Source organism: Malaclemys terrapin, chromosome 9, assembly GCF_027887155.1.
Source record: "Malaclemys terrapin pileata isolate rMalTer1 chromosome 9, rMalTer1.hap1, whole genome shotgun sequence".
NCBI lineage: Eukaryota > Metazoa > Chordata > Testudines > Emydidae > Malaclemys > Malaclemys terrapin.
The window spans coordinates 78,097,159-78,122,934 of NC_071513.1; the positions used below are offsets into that span (position 1 = coordinate 78,097,159).

Below are 25,776 nucleotides of genomic sequence, written 5' to 3' on the forward strand. Positions count from 1 at the left end.
GCCCCCCCTCCCCCCACAGTGCCTCCAGCCTGCCAGCAGACCCCACGGATCAGCACCTTCCCCCTCCTCTTGCCTGCGGCAATCAGCTGGCTTGCAGCATTCAGGAGGGAGGGGGGAGGAGCGAGGACTTGGTGCACAGGCTCCCTCTTCCTCCCCTGCCTCCTGAATGCCGCAAACCAGCTGATTGCCGCAGGCAGGAGGGAGGGTAGAGCATGTATGCCGAGTCCTTGCTCCTCCCTCCTGCCCCCTGAACGTTGCAAGCCAGCTGATTGCCGGAGGGAGGAGTGAGGACACAGTGCATCTTCCCCCTCCATCCCCTGCCTCCTGCCCACGGCAATCAGCTGGTTTGCGGCGTTCAGGAGGCAGGGGAGGGAGGGAGAGCCTGCATGCCATGTCCTTGCTCCTGCCTCCTGAACGCTGCAAGCCAGTTGATTTCTGCGGGCAGGAGGTAGGGAGGGAGGAGCGAGGATGCAGCACGCGGAATAAAGGGGAAGGAGGGGGGGGAAGAAGAGGTGGGTTAAGGGTGGAGCTTTGGGGGAAGGGGAAGCATGGGCGGGCCGAGGGTTGAGCCCCCCGCCCCTGGTGCTTGCAGAGTAGGGGAAGCTGCTGCTGCGCAACGTGCATCTCCTAGCTTATAGCACCTTCAGCCTCCTTGCCTTCCTCATTGTCTCCAGTGCCAGTGGGCTGTGCCTGTGTGGGGTAAGGTTGGGGCACCTCTCAACTATAGTACTGTACTGTATGGCCAAAAAAACCCCCTCCATTTACATTAATTCTTATGGGGAAATTGGATTCGCTTAACATCATTTCACTTAAAGTTGCATTTTTCAGGAACATAACAATGTTAAGTGAGGAGTTACTGTACCTTAGTGTTGGTTCCCCAAAAAACTGGGAAAGGCCTCTATAGGTGTTCTGTGATCAGAACTACATTGGCACTCCATTGAGATGAACAGGCATTGTCTGCACATTTCAGAGCATTACATCCTCTGATCCACCCCACATGCCCCTGATCTGCACAAATTTGCATAATTTGCAACATAGGTATTTTAGAAACCCCATTTTTCCTGTGTAATGGGAATTCACAGAAGAATCAGAAATGTATATAGTTGGTTAAAAGACCACTGACTAGTATTGTATGCAAGTAAATAAGTATTTCATTTTACCTGTCTGCAGTTACTGTAGATGATTTTACTAGGCCTGTCAAGCGATTAAAAAATTAATCACAATTAATCGCACTGTTAAACAATAGAATACCATTTATTTAAATATTTTTTGATGATTTCTACATTTTCAAATATATTGAATACAAAGTGTACAGTGCTCACTTTATATTTATTTTTGATTACAAGTATTTGCCCTGTAAAAAAACAAAAAAAAAATATTTTTCAATTCACCTAACACAAGTACTGTAGTGAAATCTCTTTATCATGAAAGTTGCACTTACAAATGTAGAATTATGTACAAAAAAACTGCATTAAAAAATAAAACAATGTAAAACTTCAGAGCTTACAAGTCCACTCAGTCCTACTTCTTGTTCAGCCGTTCACATGACATTGTTGTAGTCGGCATTTGAAGATATTTATGTGCCAGATGCATTAAAGGAGGAACCTGAGCCTGAGAAGGAGCCAGAATTTACCAATGTACATTGCCAAAGAGCCACAGTAATATGTCAGCAGCCCTCATCAACTCCCCCGCTCCCAGAGCCTCCCACCCACCGGCAACCCTGCCGATCAGCACCTCCCCCTCAGCTGTTTTGTGGTGAGCAGGAGGCTCTGGGGGAGAGGGGAGGAGCGAGGGCATGGCAGGCTCAGGGGAGGGGGGCGGGAAGGGGTGGAGAGGGGGCAGGGCCTGTGGCAGAGTCAGGGTTTGAGCAGTGAGCACCCCCTGGTACATCGGAAAGTTGGCGCCTGTAGCTCCACCCCTGGACTCAGTGCCTATACAAGGAGCCACATATTCACTTCTGAAGAGCTGCATGTGGCTCCTGAGACACAGGTTGGCTACCCCTGCATTAAAGATTCATATGTCCCTTCATGCTTCACCCACCATTCCAGGGGACATGTGTGCTGATGACGGGTTCTGCTTGATAACAATCCAAAGCAGTGCGGACTGACGTATGTTCATTTTCATTATCTGAGTCAGATGCCACCAGCAGAACCTTGATTTTTCTTTTTTGGTAGTTCGGGTTCTGTAGTTTCTGCATCAGAGTGTTGCTCTTTTAAGACTTCTGAAAGCATGCTCCACACCTCATCCTCTCAGATTTTGGAAGGCATTTCAGACTCTTAAACCTTGGGTCGAGTGCTGTAGCTATCTTTAGAAATCTCACACTGGTACCTTCTTTGCATTTTGTCAAATCTGCAGTGAAAGTGTTCTTAAAATGAACATGTGCTGGCTCATCATCTGACACTGCTATAACATGAAATATATGGCAGAATGCGGGTAAAACAGGAGAATGCATACAATTCTCCCCCCAGGAGTTTGGTCACAAATTTAATTAAAGCATTATTTTTTTAAAGAGCATCATCAGCATGGAAGCATGTCCTCTGGAATGGTGACCGAAGCATGAAGGGGCATACGAATATTTAGTATATCTGGCACGTAAATACCTTGCAATGCCAGCTACAAAAGTGCCATGCAAATACCTTTCCTCACTTTCTGGTGACATTGTAAATAAGAAGAGGGCAGCATTATCTCCTGTAAATGTAAACAAACTTGTTTGTTTTAGCAATTGGCTGAACAAGAAGTAGGACTGAGTGGACTTGTAGGCTCTAAAGTTTTGCATTGTTTTGTTTTTGAGTGCAGTTATGTAACAAAAAAAATCTACATTTGTAAGTTGCACTTTCACAACAAATAGATTGCACTACAGTACTTGTATGAGGTGAATTGAAAAATACTATTTTATCATTTTTACAGTGCAAATATTTGTAATAAAAAATAATAGACACTTTGATTTTAGTTACAACACTGAATACAATATATATGAAAATGTAGAAAAAAATCCAAAATATTTAATACATTTTAATTGGTATTCTATTGTTTAACAATGTGATTAAAACTGTGATTAATCGCTATTAATTTTTTTAATCACGATTAATTTTTTGAGTTAATCGTGTGAGTTAACTGTGATTGACAGCCCTAGAAGTTACATTTATTAACTAAATTAGCCATTACCAAATTATTTACCAGTGAACTATTCAAATAAAGATTACAACTTTCAAAAGGAAAAAAATAGGACATAAGTGTGCAATGGAAATGTTCTTGGAGTACTGCTTGCTGACCAGCCGATGTCCCTATTGATATGATTTTCCTTTGATGACAGGACACTGAAAGATTGCTAGGTTTAAGATGTCTCAGTTTTTAAAATTCCATATTAATTTTTACTCCTGGAAATTATATTTTCCCAAAAAAATAAAAGTAGAGAGCTAGTGGTTCTCTGAATGCATTTAAGCTGTATTCTAGTAAAGCCCATTGATGTAAATGGAAGGATTCTCTTTTTACTTCTAAAGCCTCAAGTTCAGGCCAATAATTCTTTTCCCTCACCAAATGGATCTCCGGGAATGGCGAACCATGGCCACTTGGAGCTGTGGGGGCCATGCCTTCGGATGGTCAATGTAAACAAAATGTCTCGTGGCCCACCAGCAGATTACCCTGATGGGCCGTGTGCCAAAGGTTGCCGACCCCTGCTATAGACACTAACTTTTCACATGGTAATTTAATTTTTTTTTAATTAAAGCTAGTGTTAAAATTATATAATACACAGGTTAAGGAAAGAGTGTCTGTACATCTGGGCATAGTGCTTAAATTGTCCAAAAGTACAAAATTTGATTTAAAAGTAATGCAATACATATACTACATAACTTGCAATAACCTAAATTTAAGTTAATAAACTATACAATTTAGATATTAGCATTCAAATATTTGGGTACAACACTCATGAAAGGTTATACAGAGAGTAGCTTGTGGAAAGCAAATATAGCAATGAGTGCAGCATTTAGGATAGGTTGTCCTTCAGTAGATACAATCCATCAGAGAAGTATTCCAGTTATTTTCTCGACTTTGGTTCTCAACGGCACTTCAGCTCATCTCTCCTGGTATTGCCGATGTCCAGTGATGTGTTCTAAATAGATGTCCCTCGACCACCTGATGGAATCTGACGCCATGACTTGCTACACTGAGTAATCACACTGTTAAAAAATAGAATACCAATTTAAATTTATTATAAATATTTTTGGATGTTTTTCTACATTTTCAAATATATTGATTTCAATTACAACACATAATACAAAGTATACAGTGCTCACTTTATGTTATTTTTATTATAAATATCTGCACTGTAAATAAGATAAACAACAGAAACAGTATTTTTCAATTCACCGCATGAAGTACTATAGTACAATCTCTTTATTGTGAAAGTACAATTTACAAATGAAGAATTTCTTTTTTTTATATAACTGCACTGAAAACCAAAACAGTACAAAACTTTAGAGCCTACAAGTTCAGTTAGTCCTACTTCTTGTTCAGCCAATCACTAAGATAAACAAGTTTGTTTACATTTACAGGAGATAATGCTCCTCGCTTATTTACAATGTCATCTGAAAATGAGAACAGGCATTCACATGGCACTGTTGTAGCTGGCATTGCAAGGTATTTACGTACCAGATATGCTAAACGTTCGTATACCCCTTCATGCTTCGACCACCATTCCAGAGGACATGCTTCCATGCTGAATTTAATTTGGCATTCTATTATTAAGAGTATGATTAAAACTGCTATTAATAGCGACTATTTTTTAATTTCAGGACTGAGGATTTTTTCAATCGTTTGACAGCCCTAATATTTATCCTTGCCTCCTTTAACTGTTTTCTTTTTTAAAGTGGCTGGAAATACATCATTAGACAAATTAAACTCAGGATCTTTTCATTATACTGAAGTTTCCTTTGCGAAGGGGCTTCATTCAGTTCCAATAGGCTTTTCAGATCATATCCCATTAAGGGATTAGAGAAAACTTTTGAAATGTCATGTGAGAGCAAGTGCAATTCATGTTGATTTATAGAGAATGCAAAGATATATAATCATATGACTCTCAGCTGAAGATCCTAGTGACTATCTTGGTTACAACTGATTCTGTATGCCTGAGGCGTTGGAGAAAACAATCTAATCTTTTTATTTCTATAACCAGATATCTGGCACAAAAGGAAAAGCTTTAAAAGCCAGAGGAGAGAAAACATACTATGCACATATGAAGATGTTTTAGGTTCTATAGGTGTCAGTAAAGCAATTATAAAGCCATCCAAAGGTAAATTATATGTATTTTAGAAGTACTTGTAAATATTTATTTGCTGAGTCCACAAGAGATAGAACATGCCTAACAAAGAAAAGAACAACTGCACTGAAAAACTTGCCATTTCTTTGCTTTTAAGTTCTAAAATTCTCATCTATGCTCCTCATTGTCCAGACCTCTGAGTCGCTAAAGAAAAGTTGGGCTTTTGGAGTGTTTAATTAATCATAGGAAGAACAATGAGCAGATACAGAATACTTTATTTCTACTCTATTTTATTCACAAGTATTTTTGCCTTTCAGTAAAGATAAAAGAAACAGCAAGTTTCACACATGTGATTCCACTTTCTGAACTCCAGATAAAGACCTGTGTCTCCACACCTTCATTCAGCAGCAACATCTCTGTTTGCTCCAAAAACACTATTTTCCAACTCTGGTGCGTGTCTGTCCTAACCCTGCCTCAGACATATCAAAAGTCCTTTTGTGTTTGGCCTATCACTCAGAAGTATGTCTCTCTAAGTCTGCCTCAGTAAGGTACCAGATAGATGTGTACCTGTCAAGACATGGATAAGTACAGTACACACTGACAGACATGCTAACACAGAGATATACGCCCATGCTGTGATATGCACACTATAACCCACACAAATGCGGACACTAATAGCCGTGCAAGCACACTGGTGCGCACACAGATATAAAACACTGACATGCATGTTGACACAAGTGCGGGCACTAATATGCACACTAGCACACGCAGATGTAGATCCTCGCACGATGCGTGCACTAACAGTTATGCGCGCACGCTCACACGGACATGCATTGCTAACACACATGCACGCGTAACTAATACACCCACAAAAGTGTGCACCCCCTAGCTGAGCACACCGGGACGCACATATATACCCTCCCAAGGCCTGAGCTCATTTGGGCTCCAACGCAGACGCTGCCCCTTTGGGAAGCACCGGCTGGCGCTGACGCCTCTCCCCACCTGACCGGGACAGGGCGGTGCATGTTGCGGAAGGGGCAGTCTCCCCTGCTCTCTGAGGCTGTGCGGGAGGAGTCGGTGTCTGGGGGTCCCCGGGCTGCAGCCAGCCCTGGGCCGTGGAATGCGGGTTGGTTCCGGTGCCCCGCTCAGGAGGGCACCATGGTGCAGCTCTACAACCTGCACCCATTCGGCTCGCAGCAGGTGGTGCCCAGCAAGCAGGAGCCGGCGCTGTTCTGCTGCGGCCGGGATGCGCTGCTGGTGGCCTGCGCGGCGGCCGGCTGCAAGGTAGAGGCGTTTGCCGTGGGCGACCAGGAGCTCTGCGAGCCGCTCGGCTGTTTCAACACGCTGGGCCGGGTGCTGCACATGGCATACAGCGAGGCGGGTAAGAGCCGGGACTGGGGCGGCACCAGCTCCGTGGGGCAAACTCCGGTGTCTTCACGGAGCCATCGTACCCTGTGGGGATGCAGCGGGAAGGTGGGGTGACCCTGCGCAGGGGACACAAGGTGATGTGCCCAAAGCGATGTTGTCAGAGTTTCTGGGTCCTGTGAATGCAGTTTCGTCTTGCAAAACTCAGGGTCGTGCTGGAAAGGACTAGGCCAGTAGCAGCCTGTTGGGGCCGATAGGGAAGTACAGTCCTTCCTCAGCTCTGTGCCACTGAAAATGACTTGGTCCTTTTGAGACAAGGAGGGTGAGGTAGCCAGTATCTTTTATTGGACCAACTGCTGTTGGTGAGAGAAACGAGCTTTCCAGTTACACAGAGCTCTTTTTCAGGCGTTGTTTCTTCTGTTTGTTCCACCTTCCGATCTCGGTTTTTCAGCAGCTTCCCCTGTTCATTGAACAAGCCCTTCCCCCAAGCAAAAGGAGATTCTTTCAATACAAGATGTATGATTGCGTTTGATTCCTCCTTTGTTGAAAATGATGGGGATGGATGGAAGGGGATTTCACGGGACTCATGGCACAGTTCTGATTGCAGGATCAGGGACTGGATGAGCTCTCAAGTGCCACAGAAAGAAAGGTTAGAAAGAGCCATTGAATTCTAAGGACTCTTCTTTGGCTCTGAGCTAGAGCTATGGGACCAATGGAGCCATGGGATACAGAACTGTAGTGAGCAGTGGGTGACTTTGCCTATGGAGTGTGGAAGGAGATATTTTTATGGTACTTGGGATGTGCTTCACTCTGGCTAAGAAATGTTCAGCTCAGATTTCTCAGGATCTTAAGTACCATATTTTCACAATATTACCTCTTTTGGAATCTTTCAAACAAGTTTTTGACTCCTTGGAAAACAACTTGCAGTTTGCCGTTCAGCCTAAAACATACACCACTGCCATCAACACCTTGATCGTTATAAATATTTGTTTTCAGGGTAAACATATTGTCTATTAAGTGTGAACCTAAACAGGAGACTTTTTTTTTTAAGCATATATGCTGCTTTTGCATATTCTGCTGAATTTATTTTTAGTAAGAGGATAATCCCCCCTCCTTCCCCTTCCCCCACTTCAGACTGAACTCTTTCCTCGTAGCTGAGTTTTTTCCCATGATTAAAACTAAAGATTGAACTACAGAATGGTAAAATGATCCGTCTGGAAAAGGACAGAGGTGTTGACTACACTGTTCTTGGAGTACATTTTATTGTAGTCTTGACTTCTGTTTCAAAAGAGGTCTCTGGAAACTTTTCTTCTGGTTAGCAAGAAAAAGTAATACTAGGATTAGGGAATAAAAGCACTTGTGCACCTACTGAAGTCTAGATTGGATGGTAATTTTAAAAACATTTCAGAACGTATGTACTAGTACACTCTCTCTAAAGTATACTCCAAATCTACATAAACTTCTCAAGTGCATGCTGGCCTAGATAATTCACATTAAAAGTATTGTAATTTATTATTAAGTACTGCTGACAATAGCACAGAACCCTGGCAAACAAATTGTATTTCATTGGGGTAGGAATCCTCTATCACTACATTGCTTGTATGATGATGTAGGAGTTTATAAGATTAACTGTGCTTCTAGTTTTTTTAACCCTTTTTATTAAAGAAAATTATCTGGTAACAAGAATAACATTTCAGACAGATTTTACAAACTTGCTTAATTCCATAATTCTTTTAGTCAAAGTGCGTTGGATTTAGCAGTAATAGGATGCAAACAGCATAAATTATATCTCATCTATGGGTTAGTGTTACCACAGTATTGTTGGTCTCTTTTCAGGAGATTATTTGGTGACAATTGAGGAGAAAAACAAGGCCACCTTCCTACGAGCTTATATGAACTGGAGATGCATGTCAACAGGGAACACTCGAGTTTGTGTCCGGATGGTGGGTCACAAGATGGAAGAGTCATACAGTGAATCTTCTAAAGTCCAGATGTCAATTGTGGAAATGCCTCTTTCAGATCCACCATTGTGCATTTCGTGTTGTCCTGTAAATGGAGATCTTCTTGTTGGCTGCAAAAATAAACTGGTCATGTTCTGCTTGAAATATCTTGTCATAAATCAGGATCTGACTGTATTGGATTTTAAACTCTCCTTAATTTTGCACATCGATAACGTCACCCCTACAGAAGTAGCATTTTGTGCCGGGTACATAGCTCTAACAACAGAGTTGGATGTTTTAATCCTGAAGCTGGAACCCATTCATAAAGGTGCAGATAATACTGAACTATATGCAGATAAAGTCAGAGCACCAGAAAAGCTTGTAGATGAAGGTAAATATGGAATTTAATTTTCCTTTTCATAAATCTGGAGATTGACTTGTATGAATTTCAAAGTGTGCTGAAGGAAGTTGGTTGCTCTAAAAACTTTTTCAAAACATCTTAGAGGGACACATCAGCTTAATATTGCATTTGTCTGAAATGCATTCTGTATTTACACGGAACACCAAAATGATTATTCCCCAGTCCTGCAAACACGTTTAGCTGTTCTTCGTTGAGACTACTCACATGCATAAAGGTATGCATTTGCATAAATGCTTGCAGGATCCGGGCCTAGAGTCAAAGCAAAAGACTGAACTAATATTTGCATATTTGTCAGCACTTTGTGTATAGTCCGCTTCAATGCTTTTGTGTCTAGTCAGTTGCTGAAAAGACCCTATAAACATCAACAAGGTGCCCTAAAATCTTTTATTTTAAAAGGAATTTAAAAATACAAATAATTCAGGCTGTATTGTATAAAAGGTGGTCTATTATAAACTAGAATTTTTAAAAGTTAAATCAGTAGTTTGGAGGGAAAAAAGGCAAGTTGACGGGTTTCCCATTTAAATTTCTCATAGTTTGCAAGGATGGGTCTGAACTTCCTCAATGACGGGATGGAGGCCCGTAGTTGTTGTTCTGTTACTTACAATTAATTGGCAATTTCAGACCTCTTTCTAGGTGCTTTTGGGCACTACTTGCTTGAGCAAAAGTGATCATAGAATCATAGGGTTGGAAGAGACCTCAGGAGGTCATCTAGTCCAATCAAAGCAGGACCAACACCAGCTAAATCATCCCAGCCAAGAATTTGTCAAGCTGGGTCTTAAAAACCTCTAAGGATGGAGATGCTGCCACTTCCCTAGGTAACCCATTCCACTGCTTCACCACCCTCCTAGTGAAATAGGTTGGATATTATGAAACACTAAGCTTCCCCCACTGCAACTTGAGACCATCTGCCACCACTGAGAACAGCCTAGCTCCATTCTCTTTGGAACCCCCCTTCAGGTAGTCCACAGAATATCAGGGTTGGGAGGGACCTTAGGAGGTCATCTAGTCCAACCTCCTTGCTCAAAGCAGGACCAATCCCCAGACAGATTTTTACCCCAGTTCCCTAAATGGCCCCCTCAAGGATTGAACTCCCAACCCCTGGGTTTAGCAGGCCAATGCTCAAACCACTGAGCTGTCCCTCCTGGCTGCTATCAAATTCCCCCTCACTCCTCTCTTCTGCAGACTAAACAAGCCCAGTTCCTTCAGCCTCTCCTCGTAAGTCATGTGCCCCAGCCTCCTAATCATTTTCATTGCCCTCTGCTGGACTCTCTCCAATTTGTCCACATTCCTTCTGTAGTGGGGGAGGGGGGGACCAAAACTGGATGCAATACTCCAGGTGTGGCCTCAGCAGTGTTGAATAGAGGGGAATAATTACTTCCCTCGATCTGCTGAAAATGCTCCTACTAATACAGCCAAATATGCCATTGGCCTTCTGGGCAATGAGGGCACACTGCTGACTCATATCCAGCTTCTCGTCCACTGTAATCCCCAGGTCCTTTTCTGCAGAACTGCTGCTTAGCCATGCTAAGACCACATTCAGCACTCCATTCTAGCTGCTTCTCTCAGCTAAGTGTTACTTCTGTTAGGGCAGACACACTTCTGAATGTCCACACGTTTATATAAAAAAATCTGCTACTTTCTCCAACAATCACACTACACTTTCTCTATATTGGGAAATATAGTTGTTCTCTGTCATTACCCTGGACTTTTAGGTTCTCTAACATTTTAAAGATTGAAAAGAACCAACAATTTTATTAACAAACCAAAATCCCTACAGTTTGAGGCTGATACAAATTACGTCTCTGCCCTTGAAGTATTTAACTGAACACTCTCTCATTTTATTCTTCTGTAAAGATTTGCATGGTACTGGTTTGGAAAACTGATACAATATTTTAATTGTTTAAGGTGTAAAAGATGAAGTTCCTTCAGCCTTTTCTTCCCAGCTTGAATCGGATGACTTTGTCATCTGTCAGAAGCCTATGGAACTACTTGGGGAGGAAAGCAGACTATGCGGAATACTGGTAACACTGGAATCAACAGGGTTAGCTAAAGAAGACACAGAATATTTCCAAGTGCGGTACCTCCTATACAGGTAATAAAAATTGCACTTGACACTATATGGCATGTGTGTGCCTATACTGTGTTGATATTTTGCCTTTTGAGGGCATGAAATAAGCCATAGTTCACTTCCTGTAGGGCAGAATCCTTATAAATTGAGCAAAGCCTGAGTAAATGGGTTTAGGTTTAAGGAAATTGCTCTGAAACACTGAGGGAGGGTATCCTCAAACCCATCCCTGTCCCATTCCTCAGGGTTTTCAAATCCACCTAGCTAGCCTATAGTCAGTTTCTGCAGAGAATGTGGCCTGCTATTCCATTCCACGATGGATATAAATCTTCTGGCTATGTTTCAAACATCCCTACTTCCCGTCCCGTCTCTGTGCGGCAGTGTATAGAGCTTCCACAGCAGCTTCTCTTGTGTTATGGAGAAGGCTCTGCACTGTCTCACTGATCCTAGAAATGCATTTTTTCCACAGTGTTGGAGCCTTACTCTGGTTTGGGCCCTTTATTGGTTGAGGCTGCATATTCCAATCAACAGGGCACTAGTTTCTGCTGTTGACTTGCTGTGTGACCTCCATTCAAGACACTTAGGCCCTAACTTTCAAAGCTGTGGACTATCTTCAGCTTTTATCAACTTCAACTGGATTTGTATGTGCTCAGTTCCTCTGACATTCAGTCCCTCTCTGTTTCCAGCCAGAAAAAAGAGACTATTAACCCTGCAGAATGTTCTGAACTCATGGGATGAAAAGCACTAAGTAAAAGGGCCAATATTTCATTTTATTAGCTATCAAAGCCATTCAAATGGTTGGGCAAGCTGAATTATGACAGGAGTTCCTGCTCAACAGTAGATTCCAAAGTAAAACATTGAAGAAAATGATTGGCAAGCTGGAGGGAGGAAAGAAAAGACTAGAATCTAAGATGGAAAGTACTGGCTGTTGTTCAGATGAATAAAGAAAACAGGGGACTCGTATAGTTAGAATGGGGTGCAAATCCATGGCTATGTCTCGTTTACTTATTTCCCATCTCTGGTACCCAGAGGTTTTGTTGTAAATAAGCAGATAGAAAGGATCCTGTTTAGAGGTCTCTTGAGGCCGCTGTGCATATAGCGGTGGAAGCTGTGTGTGCCATACACTTGCCATCACTGTGTCCCCCCGGCTGACAGCCGCTAAGGCCCTGGAGTGGTCTCTTTTCTCAAAATAGCCCTCCATCCAGGTCACTTTAAAGTGTACTCCCTCCTTGGATATCAACGTCCCAAATAGACAGTATCCAACCTGACACCAGTCATCAATACGACATCTTCTTCCTCTTCAGGCTTCTTTTCCATTCCACTTTTCTGTCAGAGTAATGGCTCCGGGGTTTCTCCTTGGAATCTTTACCAAACTGAGGTGTTCTGCTGAAGACACCCAGAAGTGTAAGCCACTGTGCTACCTGTCTGCCTCAGCAGCCAAGAACTTTGCTGCTGCTAAGCTGTGTGTCAGCTCCCTGACATACCAGCTTGTCTGCCTTTCAAGACTCGATCAGTCTACCTGCTGTGCAGGTAACATACAGTAAACCCTAGTTCCTGTGTTTCCCCCAGAGGTGTCTCTCTGCAGTGTCACTGTGACATAGAAATTATTGAGTTTGCTGTCTCCAAGAGACAGTGTACCCACCAGGTAGCTAGGTTAGCTGAAGAGACGCACTTCACTTTAATACACAGCCTTGAGATGGTTTTGTAATAAAACAAGAATAAGTTTATTAATAAGAACAGAGGTTTGAGTGATACTAAGCAAGAGAAAAAGACAGGTATGGTTACAAACAAAACAAACACGCTTTCTAGTGACTAAAACTTAAGTCTAGCAGTTATATATTTGCCTACAACAGTTTCTCACAGCAAGTTATCCGTGGCTAAGGCCAAGAGGATCCAACTTCCACAGAATCAGAGGATGCAGTTTCCTGTTTCCTAAGTGATGGAAAATTAAATGTCTTGCTCCCTTTATATTACCCAAAGTCCACTCTCTCTGCCTTAAGAGCCATGAAGGTGTCCTGGGGTGCAGATTTTGTCCCCTGATAAGCTCACTAAGTTGTCTCCTCTGCTCATTAGCTTGACAGCTTTGTTTACCTTTTATATGTAAATGTGCTTTCATTGTCCACTACCTGTAGTAAAGCCAGTCAGACAGGCAATCCACATTTCTTTGCCTAGCCTTTGTCCGATTTGGTGTATGCACTGCCTCTCAAACACATTTTAAAAACATATTTCCAGGGTGCGCGCACACAACTGTACACAACATGCAGTGATTTTTTAAAATTATTTATTTATTTTTAGGGACCAGGGTGTCACCAGTTTACATATGATTCCTTACATAACCCCTTTTAGATACAAGTTATGACAACAATGTGGTATGGGTAGCAGAGTGTCAGGCTTGATATGACTCACAGTATGGTGAGCCCTCTGTGAGTTGGCACTGAGTGGCTCCCAGGGTCGCACAAACTCAAAACAGAAGACATAGAAAGAAACTCCTACCCCTTTTCCAGGCTTGAACTTTTAATCCATCGTGGCTCATCCCTAGCTCTTCATTCTTTTGCAGAATGCTGACTCTCAGGGGCTATCTTCCTGAAGTCTTGCCCCTACTCTGGATCCTGAACTCCACTCCACTCTTCCCCCAAGGCCATCTGCCTGTGGGTTGGCCTTCTCTCAGGCCCACTTCAAGAGTCTTTCACTCCCGCTGCCCTCTCCCATCAGGGCTGGGATGTAAATTCCCTTCTGCAGCTCCTCTACTCTCTAGTACTTTGATACACCTTCTATTCTGAGCATCCTCCCTTTATAGAAACCACCCGACTCCTCTTTGACTGCACCTCGCCTAACCTCCAAGTACAATCAGATGTGTTAATTGGGCTCGCAAGCCCCTATCGACCATTTCACCAACTGTGTGGGGAAACACCCCATCACACTTAGCTATGCTAAAAATGTTTGTAGTTGGACTTTTAAGAACATAGTTTTCTTCTTCGAGTGCTTGCTTATATCAATTCCACTTAGGTGTGTGCACACGCCGCCTGCATGGATGTTGGAAACTTTTCCCTAGCAGCTACCCGCCGGGCGGCTGTGGAGCCCCCTGGAGTGGCGCCGATATGGTGCTCTATATATGACCCTGCCGGCCCAACCCCCCCTTCAGTTCCTTCTTACCGCCAGTGACGGTTGTTGGAACAGTTGTCTCTTGTTATCAAGTGCGCCACTACTCCCTAGCTATCTTCCCATCTCTGTATATAGTTACCATTGTTTAGTTAATTGTTAGTCGTCATCTAGTGTTAAGTATAGTTTATAGCAGTTGGCAGGGGGGTCTTCCCCTTCAACGAGTTCCCCGTGGGGCTCCTGGGCTTCCCAGGACTTCAAACCCTGCACCTTCTGCGGCAAGCCTATGCCCACGGGCAATTCCCCACGACTCCTGTCTTTGGTGTCTGGGAGAGGCCCACCAGGCCGACAAGAGTAAAATTCGCAAAGCGTTTAAACCCAGCATAAGAAAGGAAAGGAAAGGGACATTCGCTTGAAGCAACTCCTCATGGAGTCTGCTCTCCACCCTTCACAAGATTCGGGCCCGAGCGCCTTGGTGTGGAGCGCTCCTCCAGCGGTGCCGTCTACAGCACTGCAAAAGGACTCGGCACGCCCTCCTAGGGATCGACCGTCTCCCCGGGCCCAGAAGTGTCCCTCCCAGCACCGCTCCCGGCCACCTGTAAAAAGCGGGCCATGGGAGGTCCTCAGAGGCCTGAAGCAGACATCGCGGCCCCGGCAGGACAGGGTACGGACCATGCCCCGAAGACCGACAGATCCTCCACTAGGTCTCAGCCTGCATGGGCCCTCGGTCCCCCAAGCAGCCCTGCACCACCAGAACCCCTGCAGATGGAGGAGGTCACGCTGCCCTTCACCCTGGATACCTTTGAGGCTGCTAGAGGGCTCATTGAAATGACTGCGCCTCCACCAGCCCGAGCCCCGGTACTGTTGAGGGGCAAGCCGGCAATGTTTGGCCAGTCTGCCCCCAGGCCAGCATCACCGTGCCGCTCTGAGTCCCAGCGCTGTTCCGAGTCCTGGCACTGCACGTATGCTACGCGCCGGCCTGACTTGCGGCACTGGTCTCACAGCCCCGATCCTCAGAGCCGTTCCCGCTCAAGGTGGTCGTTGATTCAGGTAGATTCTCAGGTGCGAATGGTCAGAGACACGTTTGACCGCTTGGGCATCGTTTTGAACGTCAACAAGTCTGTTCTCGCCCCAACCTGAACAATAGAGTTTATTGGGGCAGTCCTGGATGCAAATCAAGCAAGAGCATTCCTCCCAGAGGCCCGACATCTAGCCATTGCACACATAATCGCCGGTCTGTGCCGTTTTCCCACTACCACAGCTATGCAGTATCTCAAGTTGCTGGGTCACATGGTGTCCTGCACTTACATGGTACAACATGCCAGGTTGAGACTCAGGCCCCTACAGGCGTGGTTGGCATCTGTGTATCACCTGGGCCGCAACAGTCTAGACATGGTGCTCACCGTTCCAAGGCATACCCTCGATTCCCTGTGTTGGTGGCTGGACCCTCACATGGTGGGCGCCGGAGTCCTGTTCCACCCTCCTCAGCCCACTCTGACCCTGGTAATGGATGTGTCCATGTTTGGGCTGGGGAGCACACCTTGGGAGCCTGACAACTCAGGGTTTATGGCAAGTAGAAGAACTGACCCTGCATATCAATATCAAAGAACTCAGGGCTATCCGTCTCGCGTGCCAAGCATTCCTGCCCCACTTACAAAACAGTGTGTAGCAGTGCTGACAGACAACACCACGCCCATGTTTTACTTGAACAAACAAGGCAGAGCCCGGTCGTCTCCTCTTTGTCAGGAAGCCCTTTTACTGTGGGAATTCTGTTTAGCCCACTCCATCCTTCTCCAAACTTCATACCTGCCGGGTGTTCAGAACGTACTGGCAGACAGCTTGAGCAGACGAATGGTCGATTCATCCGGATATTATTCACTCCGTTTTCTGCAGCTGGGGGTTTCCCCAAATCGATCTGTTCGCTTCGCGGACCAACAGGAAATGCCCAACCTTCTGCTCCTTCCGAGGTCACAGCCCGGGCTCGATTGCAGATGCTTTCCTGATTCCATGGTCCGGCCAATTACTTTACACCTTCCCGCCATTTCCCCTAGTCCAGAAGGTGCTCCTCAAGGTCTGCAGGGACAAAGCGGACGTCATCCTGGTGGCCCCAGCTTGGCCTCGCCAGTGCTGGTACCCCACTCTCTTTCCAGGCCCTGCTCTCGATCCAGGCCCTGCTGCATCTACCTCTCACCCCCAACCTCATCTCGCAGAACCACGGTCGTCTCCTCCATCCGGACCGTCAATCTCTCCATCTCATGGTTTGGAGGCTCTGTGGTTGAACCAGGCTAAGCATGCCTGTTCGGACTTGGTGAGACAGGTGCTCCTGGAAAGCCGCAAACCTTCTACCAGGATTATATACAAAACGAAATGGAAAAGCTTCTCCATTTGGTGCGCTCAACGGCAAGTGCTCCCCCTCCAAGCTTCAATTCCGTGCATCCTGGACTACCTAATACACTTGAAGGGCCAGAATCTAGCATTCAGATCGCTTAAGGTCCACCTTGTGGCCATCTCGGCATTCCACCCAGGCGCTGACGGGCGTTCCATGTTTGAACACCCCATCGTGGGACGTTTCCTGAAAGGCCTGGAAAAAGTCCACCCCCCCAATGAAGCCCCCTGTACCGGCCTAGGACCTTAACCTAGTCCTTTCCTGTCTTATGGGTCCTCCTTTCGAGCTGCTAGCTTCCTGCTCACTCCTCTATCTTTCCTGGAAGGTCGCCTTCCTAGTGGCCATTACCTCAGCACGATGTGTTTCTGAGCTATGGGCTCTCACGTGTGATCCACCGTATATCATTTTCCATAAGGGCAAAGTCCAGCTGAGGCCTCACCCAGCTTTCCTACCAAAAGTTGTATCCCATTTCCACATTAACCAGGACATTTTCCTGCCGGTTTTCTTCCCAAAACCACATGCTAAAACTCCGAGAGCAGCAGCTGCATTCACTGGATGTTAGAAGAGCACTCTCCTTCTACATAGATCGAACAAAACCTTTCCGCAAGACAGCCCTCATCGCCATAGCGGAGCGAATGAAAGGTGCGCCGGTTTCTTCCCAGCAGATATCTTCATGGATCACCGCATGTATTCGCACCTGTTATAACTTGGCGAATGTTCCTCCGCCTGCTGTTAGGGCTCACTCCACGAGAGCGCAAGCCTTCTTGGCGCATGTACCTCTCCAGGAAATCTGCTGGGCTGCCACATGGGCTTCGGTGCACACCTTCACGTCCCACTACACCATCGTCCATCAATCTCGTGATGATGCGGCCTTCGGCAGGGCGATTCTTCAGTCTGCAATACCTTGACTCTGATCCCACCTCCAAGGTAAGACTTGGGAGTCACCTAACTGAAATTGATATGAGCAAGCACTTAAAGAAGTAAAGACGGTTACTCACCTTTTTGTAACTGTTGTTCGAGATGTGTTGCTCATATCTATTCCATTCCCACCCATCTTCCCCTCTATCGGAGTAGCCGGCAAGAAGGAACTGAAGTGGGGTCGGGCTAGCAGGGTCATATATAGAGCACCATATCAGCGCCACTCCAGGGGGCTCCACAGCCGGCCCGACGGGTAGCTGCTAGGGAAAAGTTTCCGACAGCCGTGCACACACCGCGCGCACACACCTAACTGGAATAGCTATGAGCAACACATCTCGAAGAACAACAGTTACAAAAAGGTGAATAACCGTCTTTTTTTTAATAACTAATGACGTCTTAAAACAGCTATATTTTCTACAGTTATTGCTATTTACTTGTCCTAGTTAAATGTCTTGTCATGGTTTCTCATTGATTTCCTATGTTTTTTTCTCTAGACGTTTTACTCCAGATCTGTCATCTTTCGTCTTCTCTGTTGAAGAGACCAAGTTGCACTCTCTACAGCTACTGCCTATGTATCAGACAGGTAAATGTCTGCATATACACAGACTGTGTGATTTTTTTTTTTTGCCACAGAAGGTCTAGGAGAAAATGTGCTTTGTGTTCCCCTGCTTATCCACTTTCTATTTTAGCAGTTACACACTTTCATGAAAAAATGACTTCCTCGTTTTCAATGACTTGTGCTGAGCTTCCAACAACGTTGTCCTCACAGAGTTTATGCAGAACTTAATCTGTAGCGTATTAATAAAACATTGACTTAAACTTAATCTTTCTGTGTGGCAAGCTGACATTTTATGGCACAAGAGCATTGCTCATAAAGGTTGTTTAAATTACTGTTAATGTTATCATAAGATGCTAGGCTACTTATAACCAACAGTAGGAACTTAATTTATATAATTGGAGTGGAGTAAACATTCCAAATCCCGCTAAATAGGAATGTATAGTACATGGTAAATCAAATGTTAGCAATAGCTTTCTTTTATTGTTATGTACAGGAAGTTCCATGGCAGTCAATGGAAAAACCGCAGCCAAGAAAGAATTGCTGTGTGTCTTCTGTTTTTTCTCCTTGCCGCATGTTGGGTATCTCTATGCTGTTGGGAGCTTAGTAGAGCTGCTTTCTACCTATCAGTACTCGGAAAAATCTCAGCAGGCAGTTCTTACCCCACAATTCCTACATGTTATTACAAGGTACTATGTTATAACTTTGATTCTTGTGTTCTCTGATCTCTGCTTTTCATCATCTCCCTAAGTCTTCTTCACACCTTTCAGTGCAACTTCCTAGGTTTGCTTATATGACAGTGCTTCTGCTTCCACTCTATGGCTCAATCCACACAAGGAAAAATTTTGAATACACGTGTACTCTGGCAATAACTAAGCAACCAAATCTTTTTAATCAATATTGTCATTTCTCTGCCTTAGTAACAGCTTGCAGTGTTTCACAGTACGATGCAGTGCAGCGGCAGCTCGTGAGGAGGACCCATACATTGATACAACCATGAAGGTGCGCTCCTAATAGTCTCATGACAGATGCAAAACTTAAAAAACAAATGTGGGTACCAAAAGGGCATTTATCTTCCTCACACTGCTGTATGCCTTCTCTTTACATCTTACTTAATTGCTTCAGCCTATAGAAACTAGTAACACAAGAAAGCATTAATGATTTGACTTTAATATTTCACAGTGGTACATTCCTCTGTTCTATTGGGTGTGGAAGTTGTAGCTGAAACAGCATATACTATTGCTCCTTAAAATCCTAAATCATTAACAGAATATTTATGAAGGCTTTACAAATGTGAATTTATTTTTGTAACTTTTAACTAACAATAATGGAATGTGATTGCCTACTTTCCTGCCAAGACCTGAATTCAGGTTCAAAGTTCACCTTGTGGCAGCTGATTACTTTTCTGAAGCCTAAAGTGATGTAGCAAATATGCCTGGAAGCCCTCTCTTCTCAGCTGTTGTAGGAGAAACATAGGCCTCTGAGTTTGAGTCTTGGCAAGTAAGGTTTTCAATCCATTAGAGGCTTAGACTTCGCATTCTTCAAACTGTTTCAGTAATAAACTGTTGAATTATCAGGACTGAATTAATATCTATATATTTATTATTAGGGCAGACAGGTTGAAGCATGTTTTAAGCATATTTTTGGGGACTTTCCTATATGCTTTTAAAATATATTGGTTGGCATGTAATTGCTGAGAGAGGGAAGTTGTAGAGCTCTAAACAGGCACTCTACCGTAAAATAGAAGGTGTTTTTCAATATGAGAGTGACTTGCAGATAAATGGTGTATGCGAGTCTGAACTGAGAGTGTGCATGACTAAAATAACCTAGAAGAAATCTTGGTGATTTCTCCAAGAAGCACATAATCTACTTGATTGATAGTCAATATAACCATGTATAGTTGCTTCACTAAGTGGATTCATCTTCTCATTCTCCTGAAACTGTTCATCCAAAATGCTGTTCAGGCAGACTCATTTTGCCTTAGGCCCAATATATAGGATAAAATGGTGCTTAAATGATAGAGGTATAAACAGGTTTAAGATTTGAGTGAATTGGAAATTAAGTTTTCTAGTACAGAATATTGTATGTAATGTAAGTGTTTTTGTTAGTTTATATACTATGGGCATCTCATGTTGGGATTCCTATAGTTAAGGTTGCCTGACACTTTCTGTTATAAAACCCTGTTGTTCAGGGTGGATTGTTTGTGCGTTGTTGATTTTGGTTGGTTTTTTTTAAAGCACTGATTTTAATCACAATTTAAATCAGCAATCAGGAAACTGATTTAAATAATCAGTTTTAATCTTGTTTTGCATTTGTTCTCATTGATGGGACAACCATTAAAGCATGTTGATTTGCAGCTAATGTAGCCTTTACACTAAATTTGGTGCTTTTTGCTAACCAGGCGAATGCACTATATCTATACACATTTCTTTAAGCAGCTATATAGCTGAATAAATGCATGTTAAATCTTAACATCATAAAAATGCAAAAATTATAAAATAGTGAATGATGCACTTATTTACTACATGATGATTTCCCCCTTTGGGACTTGTCAAACTACAGTTGGAAGGGAATTAAAATTGGATTAAAGTTTCACAAAACCAGCATTTTAAAATGTACTAGTTACATCAAGCTACTTTAAATGTGCAGGGTATGCACACCTTCTTGTCAACTGTCTAAAATGGGCCATCTTGATGATCACTACAACAGTGTTTTTTTTTTTTTTTCTTCTGCTGATAATAGCTCATCCTAATTAATTAGCCTCTTACAGTTGGTATGGCTATTTCCACTTTTTCACATTCTCTGTATGTGTGTGTGTATATATATATATATATCTTCTTAATATATGTTCCATTCTATGCATCTGATGAAGTGGGCTGTAGCCCACAAAAGCTTATGCTCAAATTTGTTAGTCTCTAAGGTGCCACAAGTACTCCTGTTCTTTTTTTTTGAAGAAAAAGTATGTTTATCAAAAAATGTTTTTGCATTTAAAAAACTAATTTAGTAAACAGTTAATAAGTTCCTTTGTAGTTAGTTAATGGACTGTTTCTGGTTGCCATGGGGGCCAGATTTTCAAAGCTATTTGGGAACATAATAGTATTTTTCAAAAGTGTCTAAACAGATTACACACCTAACTGTCATTGAAAGCAGCGTAATTTAGGTGCCTAATCTGTTTAGGCCCTTTTGAAAATACCACTAGGTGCCTAAATATCTCTGAAAATCTAGTCTCCTATCCTTCAAATTCTAAGACTTAGTAGATCTGCCCCTCTTCCTCATGGATTTTATTCAGACTGGAAGAGGAAAACAACCTTTCCTGCTTTTTCAATTAGTCTAAATGAAGAAAATATTCTGTCTGCTAGATAAACTGAAAATACAAATACAATAAACAAAAATAATTAAAATCTAAATCTTTCCTCACAACAAAACCAGGAAAATATTTACATTTGGAAAATTTAAATATCAGTATTTGCTCCATTGTAAAGACCGAAAATGATACTTTCTGCAGTACATGACATTGTGACATATTCATGAAGCTTGAGTTGACTTCAAAAGTTAGATGTCTTCCCCTGATTCTATATATGATTAAAAAAGCAGCACTCTTTAACTCATAAACAAAATTTGAGGAGGTCTCATTGATACAAACTTTTTTAATTTGAATGATAAATAGTTTTATAGTGAGTTTAGTCATTAACATAGGTTGTCCTAAATTTCAAATGTATTTTAAAGAGGTTTATTATTTTAAAATAAACCTAAATAAAGTCATATATTATTTTTTTATCCACTCTGCTGTTTTCAGTTCCTTATAATTTAAGCCATTCAGGCAGCAATTTTCTATGTGGAGTGCTTCAGGCTGAATTTTTTTGGGAAGCTTCAGCTAAACCTGTTCAGCCACTTCCAAGAATAAGGTTAGGGAAATACATGTTTTCCCAATGTTTTTAAAAAGGTTTGTTTTGTTTGTTTGTTTTTACAACCCTCACTCTATGGGCAACTGTAATTCTGGCATTTCCTAACTTTTGAGTTCTTGGCTTTGTAACAATGATGTTCTTTTAATGTAGTTTTTAAATAGTTTAAAATGTAACCCTACCTATGAATTCAGATTTTTGTTTCTATCTTGTTAATTATAATTCTTTAACCCTAAAGTCATCCTTTCCTTTACAGGCTTGCCCACCTGTGTCTCTAGATGTCTGTGCATTAAGAATGCAGCTTTTTATAGGGCTGAAAGCTATTTGTCACTTCAACAACCATGTAATTCTTCTGACTAAGGCAGATAGTGAAGATATTACTGAAAGAAGAAAGCCTCCAAGAAGGGTCCTGTAAGTGCTATTCATGCTATTCAATTTCATGAAAGAGGCAATTTTGACTTGTTAGGGTTGAAGGAGTGTATATGAAAGGGCGGTATCTGTTGGAAATATAATTAGTCTCAGGATGAGAATAGTAATCAAGATTATTAATTTTTATTGAGCTTTAACACACCAAATGAAATGGTCCTTATTCCAATGGATTGTCTTGTAAAATTGTGGAAAGGGTAGAGGAAGGCTTATAAATGTCTGTAACCTAGTGTATAAATTACTCAAAGATGCTGAAAAATTGATACCCTCCGAAGAGGCAGTGTGTTACGTTATTAGAAATAAATATGATTTTTATTCCAACTGTCTTTTACGTTAAATACACATTATAGATAGATTTTTGTTTCTGCCTGACAAATGCTAGAATACCGAAATAGATGTATCACAGCACAGAACAAGGTGTAGTTCTCATACATTCTCTTGTGGGGATTTTTGGGGCATATGTTGCCAAAGGCTGGGGTATATTCTGGGGAGGACAGTGTACTTCTGTCCCAGAGAACAAAGTCTAATAGGTATAACAAAAATAGTAGCAGTCATTGGGCCAAAATATGCTCTGTTGCACATATGAAGTTATTAGGGTTGCACAGTTCTACCTGAAAGCTGAGTATGATGCACTACTTTCTATATTGCAGGGGCTTTTAATAGAGTTCTCTGCCACAGCTATCTGAACAACACATTTATCAATCTAATTGATTCAAACGTGTAACTGTATTTCAGCAGCTATATTCAGTTGAAAAGAAAGGTATCGAAATTACTTCACATCATATCACATAAGAAAATGACATAAGTAGTTCTCTATTTTTGGATAGTTGTAAGTTGTGACCTCCCAGAATACTAGAACTTCAAAATATTAGGGACCTTGCCAATACCTGAGATGAAAAAATTAAGGTTTTTTGTTTGTTTGTTTGTTTGTTTTTTGACCCACCGCCTTATTGTGACCCCTGTAAAAGTTACTGAAGTGGTAGAACTGTGCTGAATGCTGTGTGAGATGCATGTAAAATCACAGGTACAGATCCTCATCTGGTATAAATCTTTAGCTCCATTGAAGTCAGTGATGTAAATTGTACAGCTAAGGATCTGTCCAGCAATTCCTGCCCACAAGACCTTATAGCCTATGGTCTTGTCTACACATGGAGTTATTTAGGGATAGCAATTGTACTCCCTACCTTTATCCAAATTAACTTTCAGATGTAGACAAGATCTAAAAGATATCTGTGCATGTGTGTGTGAGTAGTTCCTGATTCTGTTTGCTTCATGCAGATACCAGTTTAGTAAGTCATTGATATAAAGCTTTTATGTTCAGTCACATAATTTTTATTTGGACAGCAATGGCTCCATTCTTTCCTTCTCTCATTTCAGTTCCAGAAAGGCTGATAGTGTCAAACTCAAGACTCCACCCGAGTCAGAACCTGGCTGGAATTTATATATTGTGAATACTATTTCAACCATCCAGCTTTACAAAGAAATGGTATTGTTCAATTCCTGTTTGATTATTGGTGATAAAAACATCATGTTGTGGATTAGATGTCTGAGATACTTTGTTGCTCAAGATAGCCTATCATGTATATACTGTAGCATGTAATCAGTCAAGATTTAAAATTGTTGTTTCTCCCAACTTTAAAACTGTTTATAAACATTCTGCCTTGTGAGCTAAAGACCTAAGTATTTCTTTAATTTGTTCTAGGTAGATTACAGTAAGACATATGAAAATGTAAGAACGGAGAGTTGCATCCATCTTCTAAGTGAGGCTCACTTGTTAGTTAGAGCAGCTTTAATGGATCCCAGTCTGATGGAATCAGAAGAGAAAGAGAAGCTCCTGGCAGCATTCAGAGAAAGTTGTGCTCACCTAGGAGACTGTTACAGCAGGTTTGTACTTTGAAAGATGTTAATTTTGGGTTTCCCAGGGTGCCCTGCTAGGTCAATTTTAAGAATGTTGGGATCGCTTGTTCTCATCACCATTTTACACTTGTATTGCATATACAATCTCTGGGCTGACTGTAACGATTTTCATCTCAGTTTGGTTTCTCATTCATTAGACTCGTAGTCTTGGCTTAAGTATGGAGTAGAAATATGTAAATGCTGAAATGTCTCCAGCCTCAAACCGTTTACGGATCAGAGTGAAATCTTCTTTTTTTTCTGTAAGATTATTGCTGCAAAGGTCCCCAATTCTTTTTTCCCCCCATTGCTTTCAGGTTTAACACTAAGGATGCCCATCTTGCCCTGCCTTACTACAAGATGTCTGGCTTATCCATAACTGAAGTTTTGAAGAGAATAGACTCGGTGGTAGAGGATGGAACACAGAAATATGAAAAAGGATTTATCTTTTACTTAAATCATTCTCTTTATGAAGATTTAAATGAAGAGTTAAGCAAAGTAAGAATAGGAACTTTCTCTTTAATCTACTGCTTATTTCCTATTCTGAGGAACTTGGGACACTTATAAAGGAAGCATTGCTTAAATTTTGAAATCTCCATATCTGTTGGCTCATGATTATTCTCCTTTGCATGTGAGAGGCACAAGGGGGACCCATCCTAGTTTTGCCGACCAAATATAAACAAGACGTAATTTCTATAAACACAAAGAGATTATCAATGATATTTCCTGTTCAGACTCTCCTCAGAAAAATGTATTGTGGTTTTTGTTGTCATGATGCATAAACGTTTTCCAGAGACAGGGCCCCAACCAAGGCTGGGGATACCAACATGCTAGGAAAGTCTCTGTTCAAACTTTTTTTTGCTACCCCTATCAATGTAATGAACCGAGCCCAAGCCACATCTCCAAATGCCACCTTTAAAGGGTGCTGAAACTCCATGTCTGCTCTCCCAGCCCTTCAGAGGAATTTTGGTTGAGTTGACAGAATGTCTCTGCAGACATGCTGTCAGGTGGCGTTCCTTTGTCCCTACCGCTGTGGCTTACCAACTACAGTATGCCCCTATGTTTGAAAGCAAGTCTGTATCATTTCTGCACACCAGTAGTTTGATTTTATTTATTCATTCCAATGTATATTCAGGAGGCTAAGCTTATTTTAAATGGCTTTTATTTTAATAGGAATCAGCAGCCAAAGTGCTCCAAATATTCCATCTTGCTGAACCAAACCAGCTGCCCCATGTGCTCTGCAGTCCGTGCATGAAAAATGTATGTCCCTTGATGGCAATGGAGCTTTTGCAGAAAGTGGAACTGATTGTGCCATCAGTGGTATTGACGCTAACCAAAGCTGCCATGGCTCTAAAAATGGGAGACCTAGAGGCATATAAAAATGAGATGGACTGTTATACAGAGGTACAGAATGCTGCCCATGTAGTCACCTTCCCATTTAGTACCAGATTCTCTCTTAACCCAAACCAACTGAGTTGGGTTTATGTCTCATGGCAGGGGGAAATCCTGCTCTTCCCCCACATGCTTAATGGTCTTTATTGGGCATCT

The 25,776-nt window shown here is 42.3% G+C and overlaps 1 protein-coding gene and 1 long non-coding RNA gene across 2 annotated transcripts in view; one reads left to right on the forward strand and one right to left on the reverse strand.

Moving 5' to 3' along the window:
* Window positions 1–3,702: 3,702 nt before the first annotated feature.
* On the reverse strand, window positions 3,703–5,630 carry LOC128843036 (uncharacterized). The gene is made up of 2 exons (XR_008446168.1): window positions 4,651–5,630; window positions 3,703–4,178 (listed from the first exon to the last, which is right to left on the reverse strand). It is a non-coding gene; the product is annotated as an uncharacterized LOC128843036 (long non-coding RNA).
* A 654-nt stretch (window positions 5,631–6,284) lies between these two features.
* Window positions 6,285–25,776, forward strand: part of HPS3 (HPS3 biogenesis of lysosomal organelles complex 2 subunit 1) — a 35,403-nt gene continuing 15,911 nt past the window's right edge. The window contains exons 1-11 of the mRNA XM_054039502.1: window positions 6,285–6,638; window positions 8,459–8,953; window positions 10,889–11,075; window positions 17,946–18,034; window positions 18,504–18,696; window positions 18,928–19,009; window positions 22,166–22,320; window positions 23,713–23,821; window positions 24,038–24,219; window positions 24,546–24,726; window positions 25,402–25,632. Of these exons, the coding sequence (XP_053895477.1) occupies window positions 6,416–6,638; window positions 8,459–8,953; window positions 10,889–11,075; window positions 17,946–18,034; window positions 18,504–18,696; window positions 18,928–19,009; window positions 22,166–22,320; window positions 23,713–23,821; window positions 24,038–24,219; window positions 24,546–24,726; window positions 25,402–25,632 (2,127 nt within the window). The 5' untranslated portion in view covers window positions 6,285–6,415. The remainder of the gene's footprint in view (window positions 6,639–8,458; window positions 8,954–10,888; window positions 11,076–17,945; window positions 18,035–18,503; window positions 18,697–18,927; window positions 19,010–22,165; window positions 22,321–23,712; window positions 23,822–24,037; window positions 24,220–24,545; window positions 24,727–25,401; window positions 25,633–25,776) is intronic.